Source organism: Homarus americanus, unplaced genomic scaffold (genome assembly GCF_018991925.1).
Source record: "Homarus americanus isolate GMGI-L3 unplaced genomic scaffold, GMGI_Hamer_2.0 scaffold25483, whole genome shotgun sequence".
Taxonomy (NCBI): domain Eukaryota; kingdom Metazoa; phylum Arthropoda; class Malacostraca; order Decapoda; family Nephropidae; genus Homarus; species Homarus americanus.
In genome coordinates this window covers 7630150-7649131 of record NW_024726235.1, presented here as the reverse complement: position 1 = coordinate 7649131, position 18982 = coordinate 7630150, and the positions used below count along the sequence as shown (strand labels likewise).

At 53.0% G+C, this 18982-nt stretch overlaps 1 protein-coding gene across 1 annotated transcript; it reads right to left on the bottom strand.

Annotated features, from left to right (window-relative positions):
• Positions 1-4291: 4291 nt before the first annotated feature.
• On the bottom strand, positions 4292-18759 carry LOC121865550 (filaggrin-like). Its single transcript, XM_042365067.1, has 3 exons — positions 18684-18759; positions 12647-12918; positions 4292-7567 (listed from the first exon to the last, which is right to left on the bottom strand). Exons 1-3 carry the CDS (start codon positions 18757-18759, stop codon positions 4292-4294), a joined length of 3624 nt encoding a protein of 1207 aa, XP_042221001.1.
• Positions 18760-18982: the final 223 nt, after the last annotated feature.

Below are 18982 nucleotides of genomic sequence, written 5' to 3'. Positions count from 1 at the left end.
AAGACAAAAACAACGAGAACAACACAATAACAGGGCACTATGACAAGGACAACAGTAGAACAAAGAAACAACGAGAAACAACAACAGGTCATTGCGACAAGGACAACAGTATAACAAAGACAAAACAACGAGAACAACACATTAACAGGGGCACTATGACAAGGACAACAGTATAACAAGAACAAAGTCAACGAGAACAAATACACAACAGGGCACTATGACAAGCGGACAACAGTATAACAAAAGACAAACAACGAGAACAACATATTAACAGGTAATTGCGACAAGGACAACAGTAAAACAAGAACAAAACAATGAGAACAACATATTGGCTTAGGGGTACTATGACAAGTACAACAGTATAACAACGACAAAACAACGAGAACAAAACATTAATAGGGTACTATGACAAGGACAACAGTATAACAAAGACAAAACAACGAGAAACAAATACATTAACAGGCACTATGACATGGACAACAGTATAACAAAGACACAACAACGAGAACAACACATTAACAGGGGCACTATGACAAGGACAACAGTATAACAAAGACAAAACAACGAGAACAACACAATAACAGGGGCACTATGACAAGGACAACAGTATAACAAAGACAAAACAACGAGAACAACACATTAACAGGGGCACTATGACAAGGACAACAGTATAACAAAGACAAAACAACAAGAACAACACATTAACAGGGGCACTATGACAAGGACAACAGTATAACAAGAACAAAACAACGAGTACAACACATTAACAGGGGCACTATGACAAGGACAACAGTAGAACAAAGACAAAACAACGAGAACAACACATTAACAGGGGCACTATGACAAGGACAACAGTAGAACAAAGACAAAACAACGAGAACAACACATTAACAGGGCACTATGACAAGGACAACAGTATAACAAAAAAGAACAAAAAACAACGAGAACAACACATTAACAGGGGCACTATGACAAGGACAACAGTAGAACAAGAACAAAACAACGAGAACAACACATTAACAGGGGCACTATGACAAGGACAACAGTATAACAAAGACACAACAACGAGAACAACACATTAACAGGGGCACTATGACAAGGACAACAGTATAACAAAGACAAAACAACGAGAACAACACAATAACAGGGGCACTATGACAAGGACAACAGTATAACAAAGACAAAACAACGAGAACAACACATTAACAGGGGCACTATGACAAGGACAACAGTATAACAAAGACAAAACAACAAGAACAACACATTAACAGGGGCACTATGACAAGGGACAACAGTATAACGAGACTAAAACAACGAGAACAACTTGCAACAACAAGGGGGCACTATGACAAGGACAACAGTATAGCAAAAAGAACAAAACAGCAGAGAACAACACACATTAACAGGGGCACTATGACCAAGAACAACAAGTGAACAAAGACAAAACAACGAGAACAACACATTAACAGGGGCACTATGACAAGGACAACAGTAGAACAAAGACAAAACAACGAGAACAACACATTAACAGGGGCACTATGACAAGGACAACAGTAGAACAAAAACAAAACAACGAGAACAACACATTAACAGGGGCACTATGACAAGGACAACAGTAGAACAAGAACAAAACAACAAGAACAACACATTAACAGGGGCACTATGACAAGGACAACAGTAGAACAAAGACAAAACAACGAGAACAACACATTAACAGGGGCACTATGACAAGGACAACAGTATAACAAAGACAAAAAACGGACAACACAATAACAGTATAACAAAGACAAAACAACGAGAAACAACAAGGGCACTATGACAAGGACAACAGTATAACAAAGAACACAAAACAATATGACAACACAACACAATAACAGGGCACGCACTATAGAACAAAACAACGACACACATTAAGGGCACTATGACAAGGACAACAGTATAACAAAGAACAAAACAACGAAGACAACACATTAACAGGGCACTATGACAAGGACAACAGTAGAACAAAAGGACAACACACATTAACAGGGCATATGACAAGGACAACAGTATAACAAGAACAAAACAACGAGAACAACACATAACAGGGGCACTATGACAGGACAACAGTAGGACAAAAACAACGAGAACAACACATTAACAGGGGCACTATGACAAGGACAACAGTATAACAACGACAAAACAACGAGAACAAAACATTAACAGGGGCACTATGACAAGGACAACAGTATAACAAAGACAAAACAACGAGAACAACACATTAACAGGGGCACTATGACAAGGACAACAGTATAACAAGAACAAAACAACGAGAACAACACAATAACAGGGACACTATGACAAGGACAACAGTATAACAAGAACAAAACAACGAGAACAACACATTAACAGGGGCACTATGACAAGGACAACAGTAGAACAAAGACAAAACAACGAGAACAACACATTAACAGGGGCACTATGACAAGGACAACAGTAGAACAAAGACAAACAACAAGGACCGCAGTAAAACAAAGACAAAATAAGAATAACACAATAACAAGGACACTTAACAAGGACAAGAGTATAACAAAGACAAAACAAGGACAGCAGTATAAGGCCAGGCACCAGGGTATATTAGGCGTGACCAGCTGGAGGTGGTGTTGGTCATCAGCAGGTTTTTGTAAGTCGGGACCCCACCCACCTGGCCCAGCTGGTGAGGAGGCCAGGCAGGTGAAGGAGGGAGGGAGGTAAAAAGGATGGAGGGAAGGAGGATGGGAGGGAGGGAGGTAAAAAGGATAGAGGAAAGGAGGATGGGAGGGAGGGAAGTCAAAAGGATGGAGAGAAGGAAGATGGAAGGGAGGGAGGGAGGTAAAAAGGATAGAGGGAGGGAGGTAAAAAGGATAGAGGGAGGGAGGTAAAAAGGATAGAGGGAGGGAGGTAAAAAGGATAGAGGGAGGGAGGTAAGAAGGTAGGAGAGAGGGTAGGATGCAGGGAGAGAGGAAGGAGGGAAGCAACAACTCCCAGGTGAAGTGTTAGGGCAGGTGAGGAAGAGAGAGAGACACACAGGTGAAGTATTAGGGCAGGTGAGGTAGAGATGGGTTATGCCACTGAGAGCACGTGAAGGGGCAGTAAGGGTAAGTGTAGGGCTGAGATATAGACCTAACGAGGGGACCACCAGCAGTGTGTGTGTGTGTGTGTGTGTGTGTGTGTGTGTGTGTGTGTGTGTGTGTGTGGTTTCGATGGGTCTTCCGGTGTGGTGGTGGAGGCAGACATAGTTGCTTCACCCAGATCACTCTTCACCTCGGGAATACTTCTGCCCTCTGCCATGTCGGCGTCTTGTCTCTGTTCACGTCAGGAGCGCCGCCCACACACCTCCCTCACCAGCACCCCTAACACACACACCTCCCTCACCAGCACCCACACACACACCTCCCTCAGCAACCCTTAACACACACACCTCTGCCCCTTAACACACACACACCTCCCTCCCAGCACCCTTAACACACACACCTCCCTCACCAGCACCCTTAACACACACCTCCCTCACCAGCACCTTAACACACACACCTCCCTCACCAGCACCCCTTAACACACACACCTCCCCTCACCACCACCCCTCAACACACACACCTCCTCACCAGCACCCCTTAACACACACCCCTCCACCAGCACCCCTTAACACACACCTCCCCCCCCCTTAACACACACACACCTCCCTCACCAGCACCCTTAACACACACACACCTCCCTCACCAGCACCCCTTAACACACACACACCTCCTCCTCACCCCTTAACACACACACCTCCCTCCAACACCCCTTAACACACACACACCTCCTCACCAACACCCCTTAACACACCTCTTCACCAACACCCTAACACACACACCTCCCTCACCAGCACCCCTTAACACACACACACACCTCCCTCACCAGCACCCCTTAACACACACACACCTCCCTCACCAACACCCCTTAACACACACCTCCCTCACCAACACCCCTTAACACACACACCTCCCCTCACCAACACCCCTTAACACACACATCTCCTTCACCAACACCCCTTAACACACACACATCTCCTTCCAGCACCCCAACACACACCTCCCTCACAGCACCCTTAACACACACACACCTCCCTCACCAGCACCCCTCCCCACACACCTCCCTCACCAGCACCCCTACCCCACACACCTCCCTGCTCCCCAGACCCACCCCCCCTCTCTCTCTCCCCTCACCATGCACCCCACCCTCTTCCTCTTTCTTCCTCTTGGTGAATGTCCGTGTTATGTTCCTCTGATGTTATTTACCTGTTGGTGACTCTCTTGCTGGTGACTCCCTCTTGTTGGTGACTCCCTTTGCTGGTGACTCCCTCCTTGTTGGTGACTCCCTCTTGTTGATGACTCCCTCTTGTTGGTGACTCCTCTTGCTGGTGACTCCTCTTGTTGGTGACTCCCTCTTGCTGGTGACTCCCTTTCTGGTGACTCCCTCTTGCTGGTGACTCCTTTTGATGGTGACTCCTCTTGCTGGTGACTCCCTCTTGTTGGTGACTCCCTTTTGCTGGTGACTCCCTCTTGTTGGTGACTCCCTCTTGCTGGTGACTCCCTCTTGTTGGTGACTCCCTCTTGCTGGTGACTCCCTCTTGCTGGTGACTCCCTCTTGCTGGTGACTCCCTCTTGTGGTGACTCCCTCTTGCTGGTGACTCCCTCTTGTTGGTGACTCCCCTCTTGTTGGTGACTCCCTCTTGCTGGTGACTCCCTCTTGCTGGTGACTCCCTCTTGCTGGTGACTCCCTCTTGCTGGTGACTCCCTCTTGTTGGTGACTCCCCTCTTGTTGGTGACTCCCTCTTGTTGGTGACTCCTCTTGCTGGTGACTCCTCTGCTGGTGACTCCCTTTGCTGGTGACTCCTTTTGTTGGTGACTCCTCTTGCTGGTGACTCCTTTTGTTGGTGACTCCCTCTTGTTGGTGACTCCCTCTTGCTGGTGATTCCTCTTGTTGGTGACTCCTCTTGCTGGTGACTCCCTTTTGTTGGTGACTCCTCTTGTTGGTGACTCCTCTTGCTGGTGACTCCCTCTTGCTGGTGACTCCCTCTTGCTGGTGACTCCCTCTTGTTGGTGACTCCTCTTGTTGGTGACTCCCTCTTGTTGGTGACTCCCTCTTGCTTGCTGGTGACTCCCTCTTGCTGGTGACTCCTCTTGCTGGTGACTCCTTTTGTTGGTGACTCCCTCTTGTTGGTGACTCCCTCTGTTGTGACTCCTTTTGCTGGTGACTCCTCTTGCTGGTGACTCCTCTGCTGGTGACTCCCTTTTGTTGGTGACTCCCTCTTGCTGGTGACTCCCTCGTGACTTCCCTCTTGTTGGTGACTCCCTCTTTGTGGTGACTCCTTTTGCTGGTGACTCCTCTTGCTGGTGACTCCTTTTGTTGGTGACTCCCTCTTGTTGGTGACTCCCTTTTGTTGGTGACTCCCTCTTGCTGGTGCTCCCTTTTGCTGGTGACTCCTCTTGTTGGTGACTCCCTCTTGTTGGTGACTCTCTTGCTGGTGACTCCCTTTGTTGGTGACTCCCTCTTGCTGGTGACTCCTCTTGTTGGTGACTCCTTTGTTGGTGACTCCCCTTTTGTTGGTGACTCCCTCTTGCTGGTATGACTCCCTTTGCTGGTGACTCCCTCTTGCTGGTGACTCCCTCTTGTTGGTGACTCCTCTTGCTGGTGACTCCTTTTGTTGGTGCTCCCTTTGTTGGTGACTCCTCCCTCTTTGTTGGTGACTCCTCTTGCTGGTGACTCCCTCTTGCTGGTGACTCCCTCTCTTGCTGGTGACTCCCTTTTTGCTGGTGACACCCTCTTGTTGGTGACTCCCTCTTGCTGGTGACTCCCCTTTTGTTGGTGACTCCCTCGCTGGTGACTCCCTTTTGTTGGTGACTCCTCTTGCTGGTGACTCTCCTGTTGGTGACTCCCTCTTGCTGGTGACTCCCTCTTGCTGGTGACTCCCTCTTGCTGGTGACCCCTTTTGCTGGTGACTCCCTCTTGTTGGTGACTCCCTCTTGCTGGTGACTCCTTTTGTTGGTGACTCCTTTGCTGGTGACTCCCTCTTGTGGTGACTCCCTCTTGCTGGTGACTCCCCCTTTTGTTGGTGACTCCCTCTTGCTGGTGACTCCTCTTGCTGGTGACTCCCTCTTGCTGGTGACTCCTTGCTGGTGACTCCCTCTTGTTGACTCCTCTTGGTGACTCCCTTTTGTTGGTGACTCCTTTTGCTGGTGACTCCCCTCTTTGTTGGTGACTCCCCTGTTGTGACTCCCTTTGTGGTGCCCTTTGGTGACTCCTCTTGTTGGTGACTCCCTCTTGCTGGTGACTCCTTTTGTTGGTGACTCCCTCTTGCGGTGACTCCTCTTGTTGGTGACTCCCTTTTGTTGGTGACTCCCTTTTTGTTGGTGACTCCTCTTGCTGGTGACTCCTTGCTGGTGACTCCCTCTGCTGGTGACTCCCTCTGTTGGTGACTCCCTCTTGCTGGTGACTCCCTTTTGGTGACTCCTTTTGTTGGTGACTCCTCTGCTGGTGACTCCTTTTGTTGGTGACTCCTCTGCTGGTGACTCCCCTCTTGCTGGTGACTTCCCTCTTGCTGGTGACTCCCTTTTGTTGGTGACTCCCTCTTGTTGTGCTCGTTGGTGACTCCCTCTTGCTGGTGACTCCTCTTGTTGGTGACTCCCTTTTGTTGGTGACTCCTTTTGGTGACTCCCTCTTGCTGGTGACTCCTCTTGTTGGTGACTCCCTCTTGCTGGTGACTCCCTTTTGTTGGTGACTCCTTTTGCTGGTGACTCTCTTGTTGGTGACTCCTTTTGCTGGTGACTCCCTCTTGCTGGTGACTCCTTTGTTGGTGACTCCCTCTTGTTGGTGACTCCTTTGTTGGTGACTCCTCTTGCTGGTGACCCTCTGGTGACCCTGTTGACTCCTCTTGTTGGTGACTCCCTCTTGCTGGTGACTCCCTTTGCTGGTGACTCCTCTTGTTGGTGACCCTCTTGCTGGTGACTCCCTTTGTTGGTGACTCCCTTTTGTTGGTGACTCCTTTTGCTGGTGACTCCCTCTTGTTGGTGACTCCCCTTTGCTGGTGACTCCCTTTTGTTGGTGACTCCCTTGTTGTTGGTGACTCCCTCTTGTTGGTGACGCCCTCTTGTTGGTGACTCCCTTTGTTGGTGACTCCCTTTGGTGACTCCTTTTGTTGGTGACTCCCTCTTTGGTGACTCCCTCCTTTGGTGACTCCTTTGTTGGTGACTCCCTTTGCTGGTGACTCCCTCTTGTTGGTGACTCCCTTTGCTGGTGACTCCCTCTTGCTGGTGACTCCTTTTGTTGGTGACTCCTCTTGTTGGTGACTCCTTTTGTTGGTGACTCCCTCTTGCTGGTGACTCCCTCTTGTTGGTGACTCCCTTTTGTTGGTGACTCCTCTTGTTGGTGACTCCCTCTTGCTGGTGACTCCTTTTGCTGGTGACTCCCTCTTGCTGGTGACTCCCTCTTGCTGGTGACTCCTCTTGCTGGTGACTCCCTCTTGCTGGTGACTCCCTCTTGTTGGTGACTCCTCTTGTAGGTAACTCCTCTTATTGGTGACACGTGAGGCACCAGTTCACTGGGTTTACAGTGAAGAAGATGATGAGTAACTGAGGAAGAAGAATAAAGAAGGAGGGAGGGAGGAGGAGGAGGAGGAGCGTACATATACATCTTGGCAGCAGGAGGAGGAGGAGGGAGGAGGAGGAGGAGGCAACCTCCTCCCTCCTCCTACCCCTCCTCCTCCCTCCCTCCTCCCCACCCCCCTCCCCCCACCCCCAGCAGGAGGAGGAGGAGGAGGACGAGAGTGAGTCATGAAGGCCACGCCCACTCCTGCCGAAGGTTTCACTTGGCACCACCAACCAGTAGGCCAGGTAGTGACCACTACCCCCTTCACCCATCCCTCCCTTCACCCTCCTCCTCCTTCACCCTCTCCTCCTTCACCCTCCTCTCTCCTCCCCCTCCCTGGAACATCACTACCCTCCTGGAACACACACTACCCTCCTTGGAACACACACTACCCTCCTGGAACACAATAAGCTCCCTGGAAACACACACTACCCACCTAGCTAGGATACATAAACTACTTTCACACACACACACACACACACACACACACACACACACACACGGGGGGGTATCACTGGACAGGATATCCTTGGCGTTCGGACATTACATAATGGTGGTATATATTTGTCTCCGAGAGAAAACGTGAAATGTGTTTATAAGAAATTGGTCAATATAGAAATCCCTGTGTGTGTGCTTGCGTTCGTGTATGTATGCTTGTGTGTGTGCGTTCGTGTATGTATCCATGTGTGTGCGTGCTTGCGTTCGTGTGTGTGTGTGTGTGTGTGTGAGGGCGGGTCGTGTATAATCAGTGGACCGTTTCACACGTACAGGGTTTGTGTTTATTTAAGTCTCTCATGCAGGGAGTTGTGTGGTGCAGCAGTGAGAGATGATGGTGTTGACAGCTGGTACACACACACACACACACATGGATACATACGAACGCACACTACAAGCCACACACACAAGCACACACACACACACACACACACACACACACACACACACACACACACACACACACACATGCATACATATACGACAAGCACACACACATGGATACATACACGACACACACACATACGAACGCAAGCACACACACACACACACACACACACACACACACACACACACACACACACACACACACACACACACACACACTAGGGTTCCCAGGTTAAGTAGTTATTTCAAAATGGATGAACTCATTTGTAGTTAATCTTTCTCACCACATACCTATTTATATCATGACTTAATCCGTGTGTGTGTGTGTGTGTGTATGTGTGTGTGTGTGTGTGTGTGTGTGTGTGTGTGTGTCTCTGTATGTTTCTGTATGTGTGTATGTGTTTGGGAAACCTCTTAAATTCCTCTCTTTGGGGCGCAGCAGAGGGGCGGCGGGGGCAGGGTGGGGGCATCAGGGGGTCAGTTGCTTAAGGGAGGCTGGACAGGTTCCTCCCCCGCATGATGTCTGGGTGTCCTGGTGACTGGTCGGGCGTCACAGAGGTTGGTGGTGACGGCTGCCTGGGCGTCACATGGTGGACTGGTAACACGTGTGGGAACGGGGCATTTGGCGGGTGAAGTGACGGGCGGTGGGGCGGGTGATGCACCACGGCGACTGATGGGAGGAGTGCCCCCGCCCGCCCAATTCACCCTACCCCGCCCTAGCCAAATCCCACCCTAGTTTTACCTCACCTCACCCTGCCCTATTGTCACCCTGCCCCGCCCTAACTTTGCCCTGCCTTAACCCGGCCCCTGCCCACCATAAACCCTAGCCACCCTCACTTGTCCCCTGATCCGCCCCGCTGTAACCCGTCCCTTTACCTATTCCATTTCCGTCCCACCCTGATCCGCCCTGACCTAACCCGACCTCACCGTCCCCTACCTCGCCCACCCATTCGCCTTCGCCCTCTCTCCCCTCCTTCAACCTCTCCCTCCTCCCTCCTCCTCCTCCCCCGTCCCTCACCCCTCACCCCTCTCTTCTGACGCCTAAAATGTGTCTAATGTCCATTCTCCTCATTCTGATCACTTCCCCTGAACTGTTGGGGGCTATATCAGGGTTAAAAGAGAGGAGTAATGTGTGTGTGTGTGTGTGTGTGTGTGTGTGTGTGTGTGTGTGTGTGTGTGTGTGTGTGTGTGACATCAAGATTGTTCGTGTACAATAAAAAAAATTCAACTTTTACTCTATCGTGACCTCCCTCTCCTCTCGGCTGACCTCCCACATTTAGCTTATGGTGTAGTTGACCAGCCATACGTCCTTGACCTCTTGTATCCTCCTTGAGGCTGGCGGCGGCGTGGAGTGAGGTTGTAGTGGTGCTCGTGTGTGTGTACAGTCCGTGGCAGGGCAAGAAGAACCTATCTGTTAATGATGCTTGGCCACCTCCCTCAAGTTCCTTATAGTCATCTTTCTCTCTTAGGTTCAGCGAGTGTGTGTGTGTGTGTTGTGGTGTGTTTGTGTGTGTGTGTGTTTTGTGTGTGTTCCTCTCATCTCTGTTGTCTCTCCTCTCGTCATGCATAATCAGCCTTCTTCTTCACCGTAACACTTCTCTTTAATTTATTCCATTTCATTTATTCTCGTTGTGCCGTGTTTACCTTCACCCCCCCCAGGCTTCGTTGTTTGGTTATCTCGAGCCAGGGATGTGACACTGACGGCCCCGTGAGTTAGGGACTGATGTTACCAGTGTGGTGGGGAGGCTGCTAGGCTGGGTGTCATGACAGGTGTGTGTGGTGGGGGGGCTGCTAGGCTGGGTGTCATGACAGGTGTGTGTGGTGGTAGGCTGCCAGGCTGGGTGTCATGACAGGTGTGTGTGTGTGGTGGGGGAGGCTGCTAGGCTGGGTGTCATGACAGGTGTGTGTGGTGGGGGGAGGCTGCTACTGGGTGTCATGACAGATGTGTGTGGTGGGGTGCTGCTAGGCTGGGTGTCATGACAGGTGTGTGTGGTGGGGGAGGCTGCTAGGCTGGGTGTCTGACAGGTGTGTGTGGTGAGGTAGGCTGCCAGGCTGGGTGTCATGACAGGTGTGTGTGTGTGGTGGGGGAGGTTGCTAGGCTGGGTGTCATGACAGGTGTGTGTGTGTGGTGGGGAGGCTGCTAGGCTGGGTGTCATGACAGATGTGTGTGGTGGGGTAGGCTGCTGGGCTGGGTGTCATGACAGGTGTGTGTGGTGGAGTAGGCTGCCAGGCTGGGTGTCATGACAGGTGTGTGTGGTGAGGTAAGCTGCCAGGCTGGGTGTCATGACAGGTGTGTGTGTGTGGTGGGGGAGGCTGCTGGGCTGGGGTGTCATGACAGGTGTGTGTGTGGTGGGGAGGCTGCCAGGCTGGGTGTCATGACAGGTGTGTGTGTGGTGAGGTAGGCTGCCAGGCTGGGTGTCATGACAGGTGTGTGTGTGTGGTGGGGGAGGCTGCTAGGCTGGGTGTCATGACAGGTGTGTGTGGTGGAGTAGGCTGCCAGGCTGGGTGTCATGACAGGTGTGTGTGTGTGTGGTGGGGAGGCTGCTAGGCTGGGTGTCATGACAGGTGTGTGTGGTGGGGGAGGCTGTGGCTGGGTGTCATGACAGGTGTGTGGTGGGGTAGGGTGCATGACAGGGTGTGTGGTAGGGTGTCATGACAGGTGTGTGGTGGGGGTAGGCTGCTAGGCTGGGTGTCATGACAGATGTGTGTGTGTGTGTGGTGGGGCAGGCTGCCAGGCTGGGTGTCATGACAGGTGTGTGTGTGTGTGGTGGGGGAGGCTGCTAGGCTGGGTGTCATGACAGGTGTGTGTGGGGGGGGCTGCTGGCTGGGTGTCATGACAGATGTGTGTGGTGGGGTAGGCTGTGGGTGTCATGACAGGTGTGTGTGGTGGGGTAGGCTGCTAGGCTGGGTGTCATGACAGGTGTGTGTGTGGTGGGGTAGGCTGCTAGGCTGGGTGTCATGACAGATGTGTGTGGTGGGGAGGCTGCTAGGCTGGGTGTCATGACAGGTGTGTGTGGTGGAGGGCTCAGGCTGGGTGTCATGACAGTGTGCGTGGTGGGGGTAGGCTGCTAGGCTGGGTGTCATGACAGGTGTGTGTGTGGTGGGGTAGGCTACCAGGCTGGGTGTCATGACAGGTGTGTGTGGTGGGGAAGGCTGCTAGGCTGGGTGTCATGACAGGTGTGTGTGTGTGTGGTGGGGTAGGCTGCCAGGCTGGGTGTCATGACAGGTGTGTGTGTGTGTGTGGTAGGCTGCTATGCTGGGTGTCATGACAGGTGTGTGTGGGGTAGGCTGCCAGTCTGGGTGTCATGACAGGTGTGTGTGTGGGGTAGGCTGCTAGGCTGGGTGTCATGACAGGTGCGTGTGTGTGGTGGGGTAGGCTGCCAGGCTGGGTGTCATGACAGGTGTTGTGTGTGGTGGGGGTAGGGTGCCAGGCTGGGTGTATGACAGGTGTGTGTGTGGTGGGGTAGGCTGCCAGGCTGGGTGTCATGACAGGTGTGCGTGTGTGTGTGTGTGGGGTAGGCTGCCAGGCTGGGTGTCATGACAGGTGTGTGTGGTGAGGTAGGCTGCTAGGCTGGGTGTCATGACAGGTGTGTGTGGTGAGGTAGGCTGCTAGGCTGGGTGTCCATGGTGCCTTAGTGACGAGGACGGAAATTCTGGAGTGACTGGAAGATTAATTTTCAGTTTGTGTGACAAAGGTGGAGGTGGGGGGTGACTTGTGGGGGATTGTGGGAAGTTTTAAGTATGGGTGATGGCGGGAGGGCAAGAGGCTAGAATTTTGTGACGCCATTGTTGCTTTGTGGCGTCCCCGTCGGGTGCCTGATTCTCCTCAATGGCCGGGTACGCCAGGCCGCCGCGCTCTACCTTTGTGGCGGCTGAGTTACTGGAGGCTGTACAGCCCGCGCCGCCATGTTCTACCTTGTTCCCACGTGTTCCTCCGTCTTGTACTGTGTGGCTGCACCACTAAATAATTAACTTGGTGACTGAGGCCTCAATGACGGAGGTGATGGCCGTGAATACCAACGTTACTGACGTGAGTGTGATGGCCACTGGTGGTGCAGCGGGTGGCGGCTCTCTGGCTACTTAATGCTGGACCCCTGGCCCCCACCTCCGCTTCACTGACCCTGCCACCCTGAGCACGGCTGGCACCCGTCAGGCACCATCGTGTTGCACTGTCCCACCTCAAGACTCCAGGACTAAGCAGAACATTTACTGTGTTCTGGCGGGAAAGTTTGACGGTTGTGTGTGAGCTGCGACGGTAGAATAAATTAGACTTAGGGACTCTGCCGAGGACGAGGTCAGTGGCGTGCATTTTCGACATGTTCCAATTAGTTAGCGGTGAAGTCATGTGTTCATACACGCCGCCTTTAAAGGTAACGTGGGCGGCGATGCCATCTGTGGGCGGGACGTAATCAGTGAAGCATCAGGTAAAGTGGACAGATAGTGAGCCGCCCTCCCGCACCGCGGCCTACCTGACCTCCCCCCCTCAGCCCCTCCATCCCGCGGCACCGCCAGCCTCCCTATCTTCCACCCTCCTTCCCCCCCCCACCCACACCGCCACCCATCTCAAACTACACAGTATCCATATACCTGTAGATCCCCATATGTATGAACCTTACAGTTATGTACATGAATCTACACTCCCGCCTGGCAGTAAGACATCCATACATCATTGACGGTGGCGGCCAAGCCAAGTGCACAAGACGTCGAGGGGTGATAAAGGCCTGTGTTGTCTACCTGCCCAGCCACACTCCGCCGCCCGCACTCACCATCATCACTTGTGAACAAACCACCACAAAGATCACCCTGATAAACATTCCTCCAGGACTCTACCGCTGTGCACCTTCCTCATATTTATTAGTTAGTGTACTCCGCCGCCAGCCAACACCTCGGGGCACTGAGAGAGAGCTTGCCACACACACACACTAGGACAGCATCTCTTGTGACACGTGATGGTGGTGGTTACTCAATGCATTGATTCCTAAAGCTTCGTACAGTGAACACTCATAGTAAGAAGAAGAAATAATAGTAGTAATAAGAAGACACTTAATTACTTTACCTAGGGAATCGTTGGGAAAATAATAATAATAATAATAATAATAATAATAATAATAATAATAATAATAATAATAATAATAATAATAATAATAATAATAATAATAATAATATACAAGGTCACAATAATCACTAAAAAATTACATGCGTGTTGTGTGGTACAGAGATAAGTATGTGGATGGCGTTGATGTTTACCCGCCACCCCACACCCCACCACCCCACCCGCCAACACCCACACCTCCCCGCCACACTCCCCGCCACCCCTCCCCGCCACCCAATTCTAGAGTGACAGAGATTAGTATATGGGCGGCGTTGATATCACCCAATGTTGTGTGACTTAATGAAATACACCATTAGGCTATTTTGTTTTAGTTCACAGAGCCACACCTGCCCTAGAACCCATCTGCCCAAGACCCACTGCCTGACCCACACTTGTCATAGACCCACATCTGCCCTAGACCCACACCTGCCCTTGACCACACTTGTCATAGACCCACATCTGCCTAGACCCACACACCTGCCCTAGACCCCACTGCCCAAGACCCCACACCTGCCCTAGACCCACATGTCATAGACCCACATCTGCCCTAGACCCCCACCTGCCCTAGACCCCACACACTTGTCATAGACCCACATCTGCTCCTGAACCCACACCTGCCCTAGACCCACACTTGTCATAGACCCACACACCTGCCCTAGACCCTGCCCGGACCCACCTGCCCTAGACCCACACTGCCTAGACCCCACACTTGTCATGACCCACACCTGCCCTAGACCCCACCTGCCCACCCACACCTGCGGACCCACACTTGTCATGACCCACACCTGCCCTAGACCCCACACTTGTCATAGACCCACACCTGCCCTAGACCCACACCTGCCCAGACCCACACACCCCACCTGCCCTAGACCCACACTTGTCATAGACCCACATCTGCCCTAGACCCACCTGCCCTAGACCCCACACTTGTCATAGACCCACACCTGCCCTAGACCCACACCTGCCCCAGAGCCACACCTGCCCTACACCCACATCTGCCCAAGACCCACACCTGCCCTAGACCCACACTTGTCATTAGACCCACATCTGCCCTAGACCCACACCTGCCCTTGACCCACACTTGTCATAGACCCACATCTGCCCTAGACCCACACCTGCCCCTGGACCCACACCTGCCCTAGACCCACACTTGTCATAGACCCACATCTGCCCTAGACCCACACCTGCCCTAGACCCACATGTCATAGACCCACATCTGCCCTAGACCCCACCTGCCCTAGACCCCACACTTGTCATAGACCCCACACCTGCCTGCCCTAGACCCACCTGCCCTAGACCCACACTTGTCATAGACCCACATCTGCCCTAGACCCTAGACACACCTGCCCTGGGCTGTCATAGTGACACACCTGCCCTAGACCCACACCTCCCTAGACCCACACTTGTCATAGACCCACACCCCAGCCCTAGACCCACACCTGCCATCTAGACCCACACCTGCCCTAGACCCACACTTGTCAGACCCACAGACCCTAGCCCTGTCATAGACCCACACCTGCCCTAGACCCACACCTGCCCTTGACCCACACCTGCCCCTCACCTTAGACCCACACCCTGCCCTGCCCTGCACACCCACACCTGCCCTAGACCCACACCTGCCCAAGACCCAAACCTGCCCTAGACCCACACTTGTCATAGACCCACATCTGCCCTAGACCCACACCTGCCCTAGACCCACACTTGTCATAGACCCACATCTGCCCTAGACCCACACCTGCCCTAGACCCACACTTGTCATAGACCCACACCTGCCCTAGACCCACACACCTGCCCCTGACCCACCCACACTTGTCATAGACCCACACCTGCCACACCTGCCCTAGACCCACACCATAGACCCACAGACCCACACCTGCCCTAGACCACACCTGCCCAGACCCACACCTGCTCTAGACCCACACCTGCCCCAGACCCACACCTGCCCTAGACCCACACCTGTCCTAGACCACACCCTAGACCCACACCTGCCCTAGACCCACACACTTGTCATAGACCCACACCTGCCCCTAGACCCGCATCTGCCCTAGACCCACACCTGCCCAAGACCCACACCTGCCCCTAGACCCACACCTGCCCTAGACCCACACCTGCCCTAGACCCACACCTGCCCAAGACCCACACCTGCCCTAGACCCACACACCTGCCCTAGACCCACACCTGCCCAAGCCCTAGACCCACACCTGCCCTAGACCCCACCCCTAGACCCACACCTTCCCTAGACCCACACCTTCCCTAGACCCACACCTGCCCTAGACCCACACCTGCCCTAGACCCCTGCCTAGACCCACACCTTACCTAGACCCACACCTGCACACTTGCCCTAGACCCACACCTTACCTGACCCCCATGCCCTAGACCCACACCTGCCCTAGACCCACACCTGCCCTAGACCCACACCTGTCCTAGACCCACACCTGCCTAGACCCCACACCTGCCCTAGACCCACACCTGCCCTAGACCCACACCTGCCCTAGACCCCACACCTGCCCTAGACCCACACCTTACCCAGACCCATACCTGTCCTAGACCCACACCTGTCCTAGACCCACACCTGCCCTGACCCACACCTTCCCTAGACCCACACCTTCCTAGACCTGCCCACACCTGCCCAGACCCACAGACCCACACCTGCCCCACCCCACACCTGCCCTAGACCCACACCTGCCCTAGACCCACACCTTACCTAGACCCACACCTGTCCTAGACCCACACCTGCCCTAGACCCACACCTTCCCTAGACCCACACCTGCCCTAGACCCACACCTGCCCTAGACCCACACCTGCCCTAGACCCACACCTTCCTTACACCCCACAACTTTTAGACCCCACACCTGCCCTAGACCCACACCTGCCTAGACCTGCCCACCCACACCTGCCCTAGACCCACATCTGCCCTAGACCCACACCTTACCTAGACCCACACCTGTCCTGAACCCACACCTACTCTAGACCCACGCCTGCCCTTGACCCACACCTGCCCTAGACCCACACCTTCCCTAGACCCACACCTGCCCTAGACCCACACCTGCCCTAGGCTCACACCTTCCCTACACCCACACCTTACCTAGACCCACACCTGTCCTGGAGCCACACCTACTCCAGGCCACGCCCACCCTGCCCTTGACCCACACCTGCCTAGACCCACACCTTCCCTAGACCCACACTTGCCCTAGACCCACACCTGCCCTAGACCCACACCTGCCCTAGACCCACACCTTACACAGACCACCTGCCCTAAACCCACACCTTCCCTACACCCACACCTTCCCTAGAGCCACAACTGCCCTGAGACCCCACACCTGCCCTGGACCCACGCCTACTCTAGATCCACACCTTCCCTAGACCCACACCTGCCCCTAGACCCACACCTGCCCTAGATCCACACCTTCCCTAGACCCACACCTGCTGACAAGATAGCTGGCTCTACCTGGTCAAGTAGAGGTTAGAGCAGGTGACCCCGTCTGAGCTACAGGTTCAGCTCTCTAGTGTGTTCCTACCTGGCCCCACCTGTCTTAATTTACCTCCACTTGTGTTACCTGCATGGCCTCACCTGTCTCATATATTCCTACCTCCTCCCTCACCCACCTCCTCACCTCCCCTACACACCCCTACGCCCTCCCCATGTCTCTCACCATCTCAACACATCCCGACCTTCCTCACCCACCTTACCCCCCCTACACATTCCCACCACATCTCCATCTCCCCTCCACATCCTCACCTCCCCACCACACCTGCATCTCATTCACACACACACACACACCACATCCCTAACTCCTCCTCATTCACCTCCTCAACCCCCCACCTCCTTCAACACTTCCCTCCCTCACCTCGCCCACCTCCTTCAGCCCCTCCCTCCCTCACCTCCTTCACCCCCTCCTTCACCCCCACCTCCATCACCCCCTCCTTCTCCCCCACCGTGTAAACAACCTCCTTCCCATACAGCAGGCGTCGTCACGTGGATCATTTTGTGGGTCATCAATAACATTAACATACAATAAATATCAAGTCGGGTTGGCAAGTGATGGAGGGGAGGGAGAAGAGGAGGAGGGGGAAGAGAAGGAGGAGGAGGGGGGAAAGAGAAGAAGGAGGAGGGGGGAAAAGGCAGAGAGGAAAGGGTGGGATATGGACCAGGAGAGTGAGATAAAGAAGGGATGTAGAATAGGAATGAGGTGGGGTGAAAGAGATGAAGGGTGAGAAGAAGGGAGAGAGGAGAGGGGTGAGAAGAAGGGAGAGAGGAGAGGAGTGAGAAGAAGGGAGAGAGGGGAGGGTTGAGAAGAAGGGAGAGAGGGAGGTAAAGAGTGAGTGAAGGAGAGAGAGAGAGGGAGATAGAGAGAAGTAGAGAGTTCGCGAGAGAGAGGAAGGGAGATAAAAAGGTTGAGAAGGAGGGAAATAGAGAGTGAAGAAGGGAGAGAAAGAGGTAGTGAGGGAGGGAGGTGTGAGGCTGAGGGCGTGTGGGGTACCGGGAGTCATGCAGCACATATATGGCTCTTTCTGGTCGTACACAGTGCTCATGGGTGCTGTTAAAGAGGTCCTAGGTGCTGTTAAAGTGATCATAGGTGCTGTTAAAGAGTTCCTAGGTGCTGTTAAGGTGGTCCTAGGTGATAATAAGTGGTCCTGGGTGCTGTTAAAGTGTCCACAGAGTGTTATTAAGTGGTCCTAGGTACAGTTAAAGTGCCTCTGGGTGCTGTTAAAGTGGTCCTAGGTGCTGATAAGGGGTCCTGGGTGCTGTAACGTGACCCAGAGTGTTAATAAGTGGTCCGGGGTGCTGTTAAAGCAGTCCTGGGTGCTGTTAAAGTGGTCCTGGATACTGTTAAAGTGGTCCTGGGTGCTGTTAAATGCCCCAGGGTGTTAATAAGTGGTCTTGGCTACTGTTAAAGTGGTCCTGGGTGCTGTTAAAGTAGTCCTGGGTGCTGTTAAAGTGGTCCTGGATGCTGTTAAAGTGGTCCTGGGTGCTGTAAGTGCATGTAAGTCATTTATCTGCTGGTTAGTGTTCTTCTCTACGACTGAACATAAATACTTATTGTCGACTCCCAAGCTAACGTACGTGACTGGTAGATCAAGGCCAGGTTGTGTGAGGGTCTCCAGCTGTCGTACGTCGCGTGTCCGTCAACGTACGACATCTTCCGAACCACGTGGAGCTGAGTTTTCCCGATTTTATTCATCAAATAGTTTCGTTTTATGGGGGGACTGGAGGTTGTTGGGGGCTGGAGGTTGTTTGGGGGCTGGAGGTTGTTAGGGGGCTGAGGTTGTTGAAGGGGGCGGTTATTGAGGTTTCAGGGTAAGTCTTCCTTGTTTTATGCTATTTTTTTTAACACAGAACCGATTAGACGTGAAATTTTGACG

Coding starts and splice junctions, on each gene's coding strand:
- LOC121865550 (XM_042365067.1), bottom strand. CDS start 18,759: ATGTCGTACGTTGACGGACACGCGACGTACGACAGCTGGAGACCCTCA. Junction 12,919..18,683: donor GGCCTTGATCTACCAGTCAC/GTACGTTAGCTT, acceptor TCCCGCCCACAG/ATGGCATCGCCGCCCACGTT. Junction 7,568..12,646: donor GCCGTGCTCAGGGTGGCAGG/GTCAGTGAAGCG, acceptor GTCACCAATAAG/AGGAGTTACCTACAAGAGGA.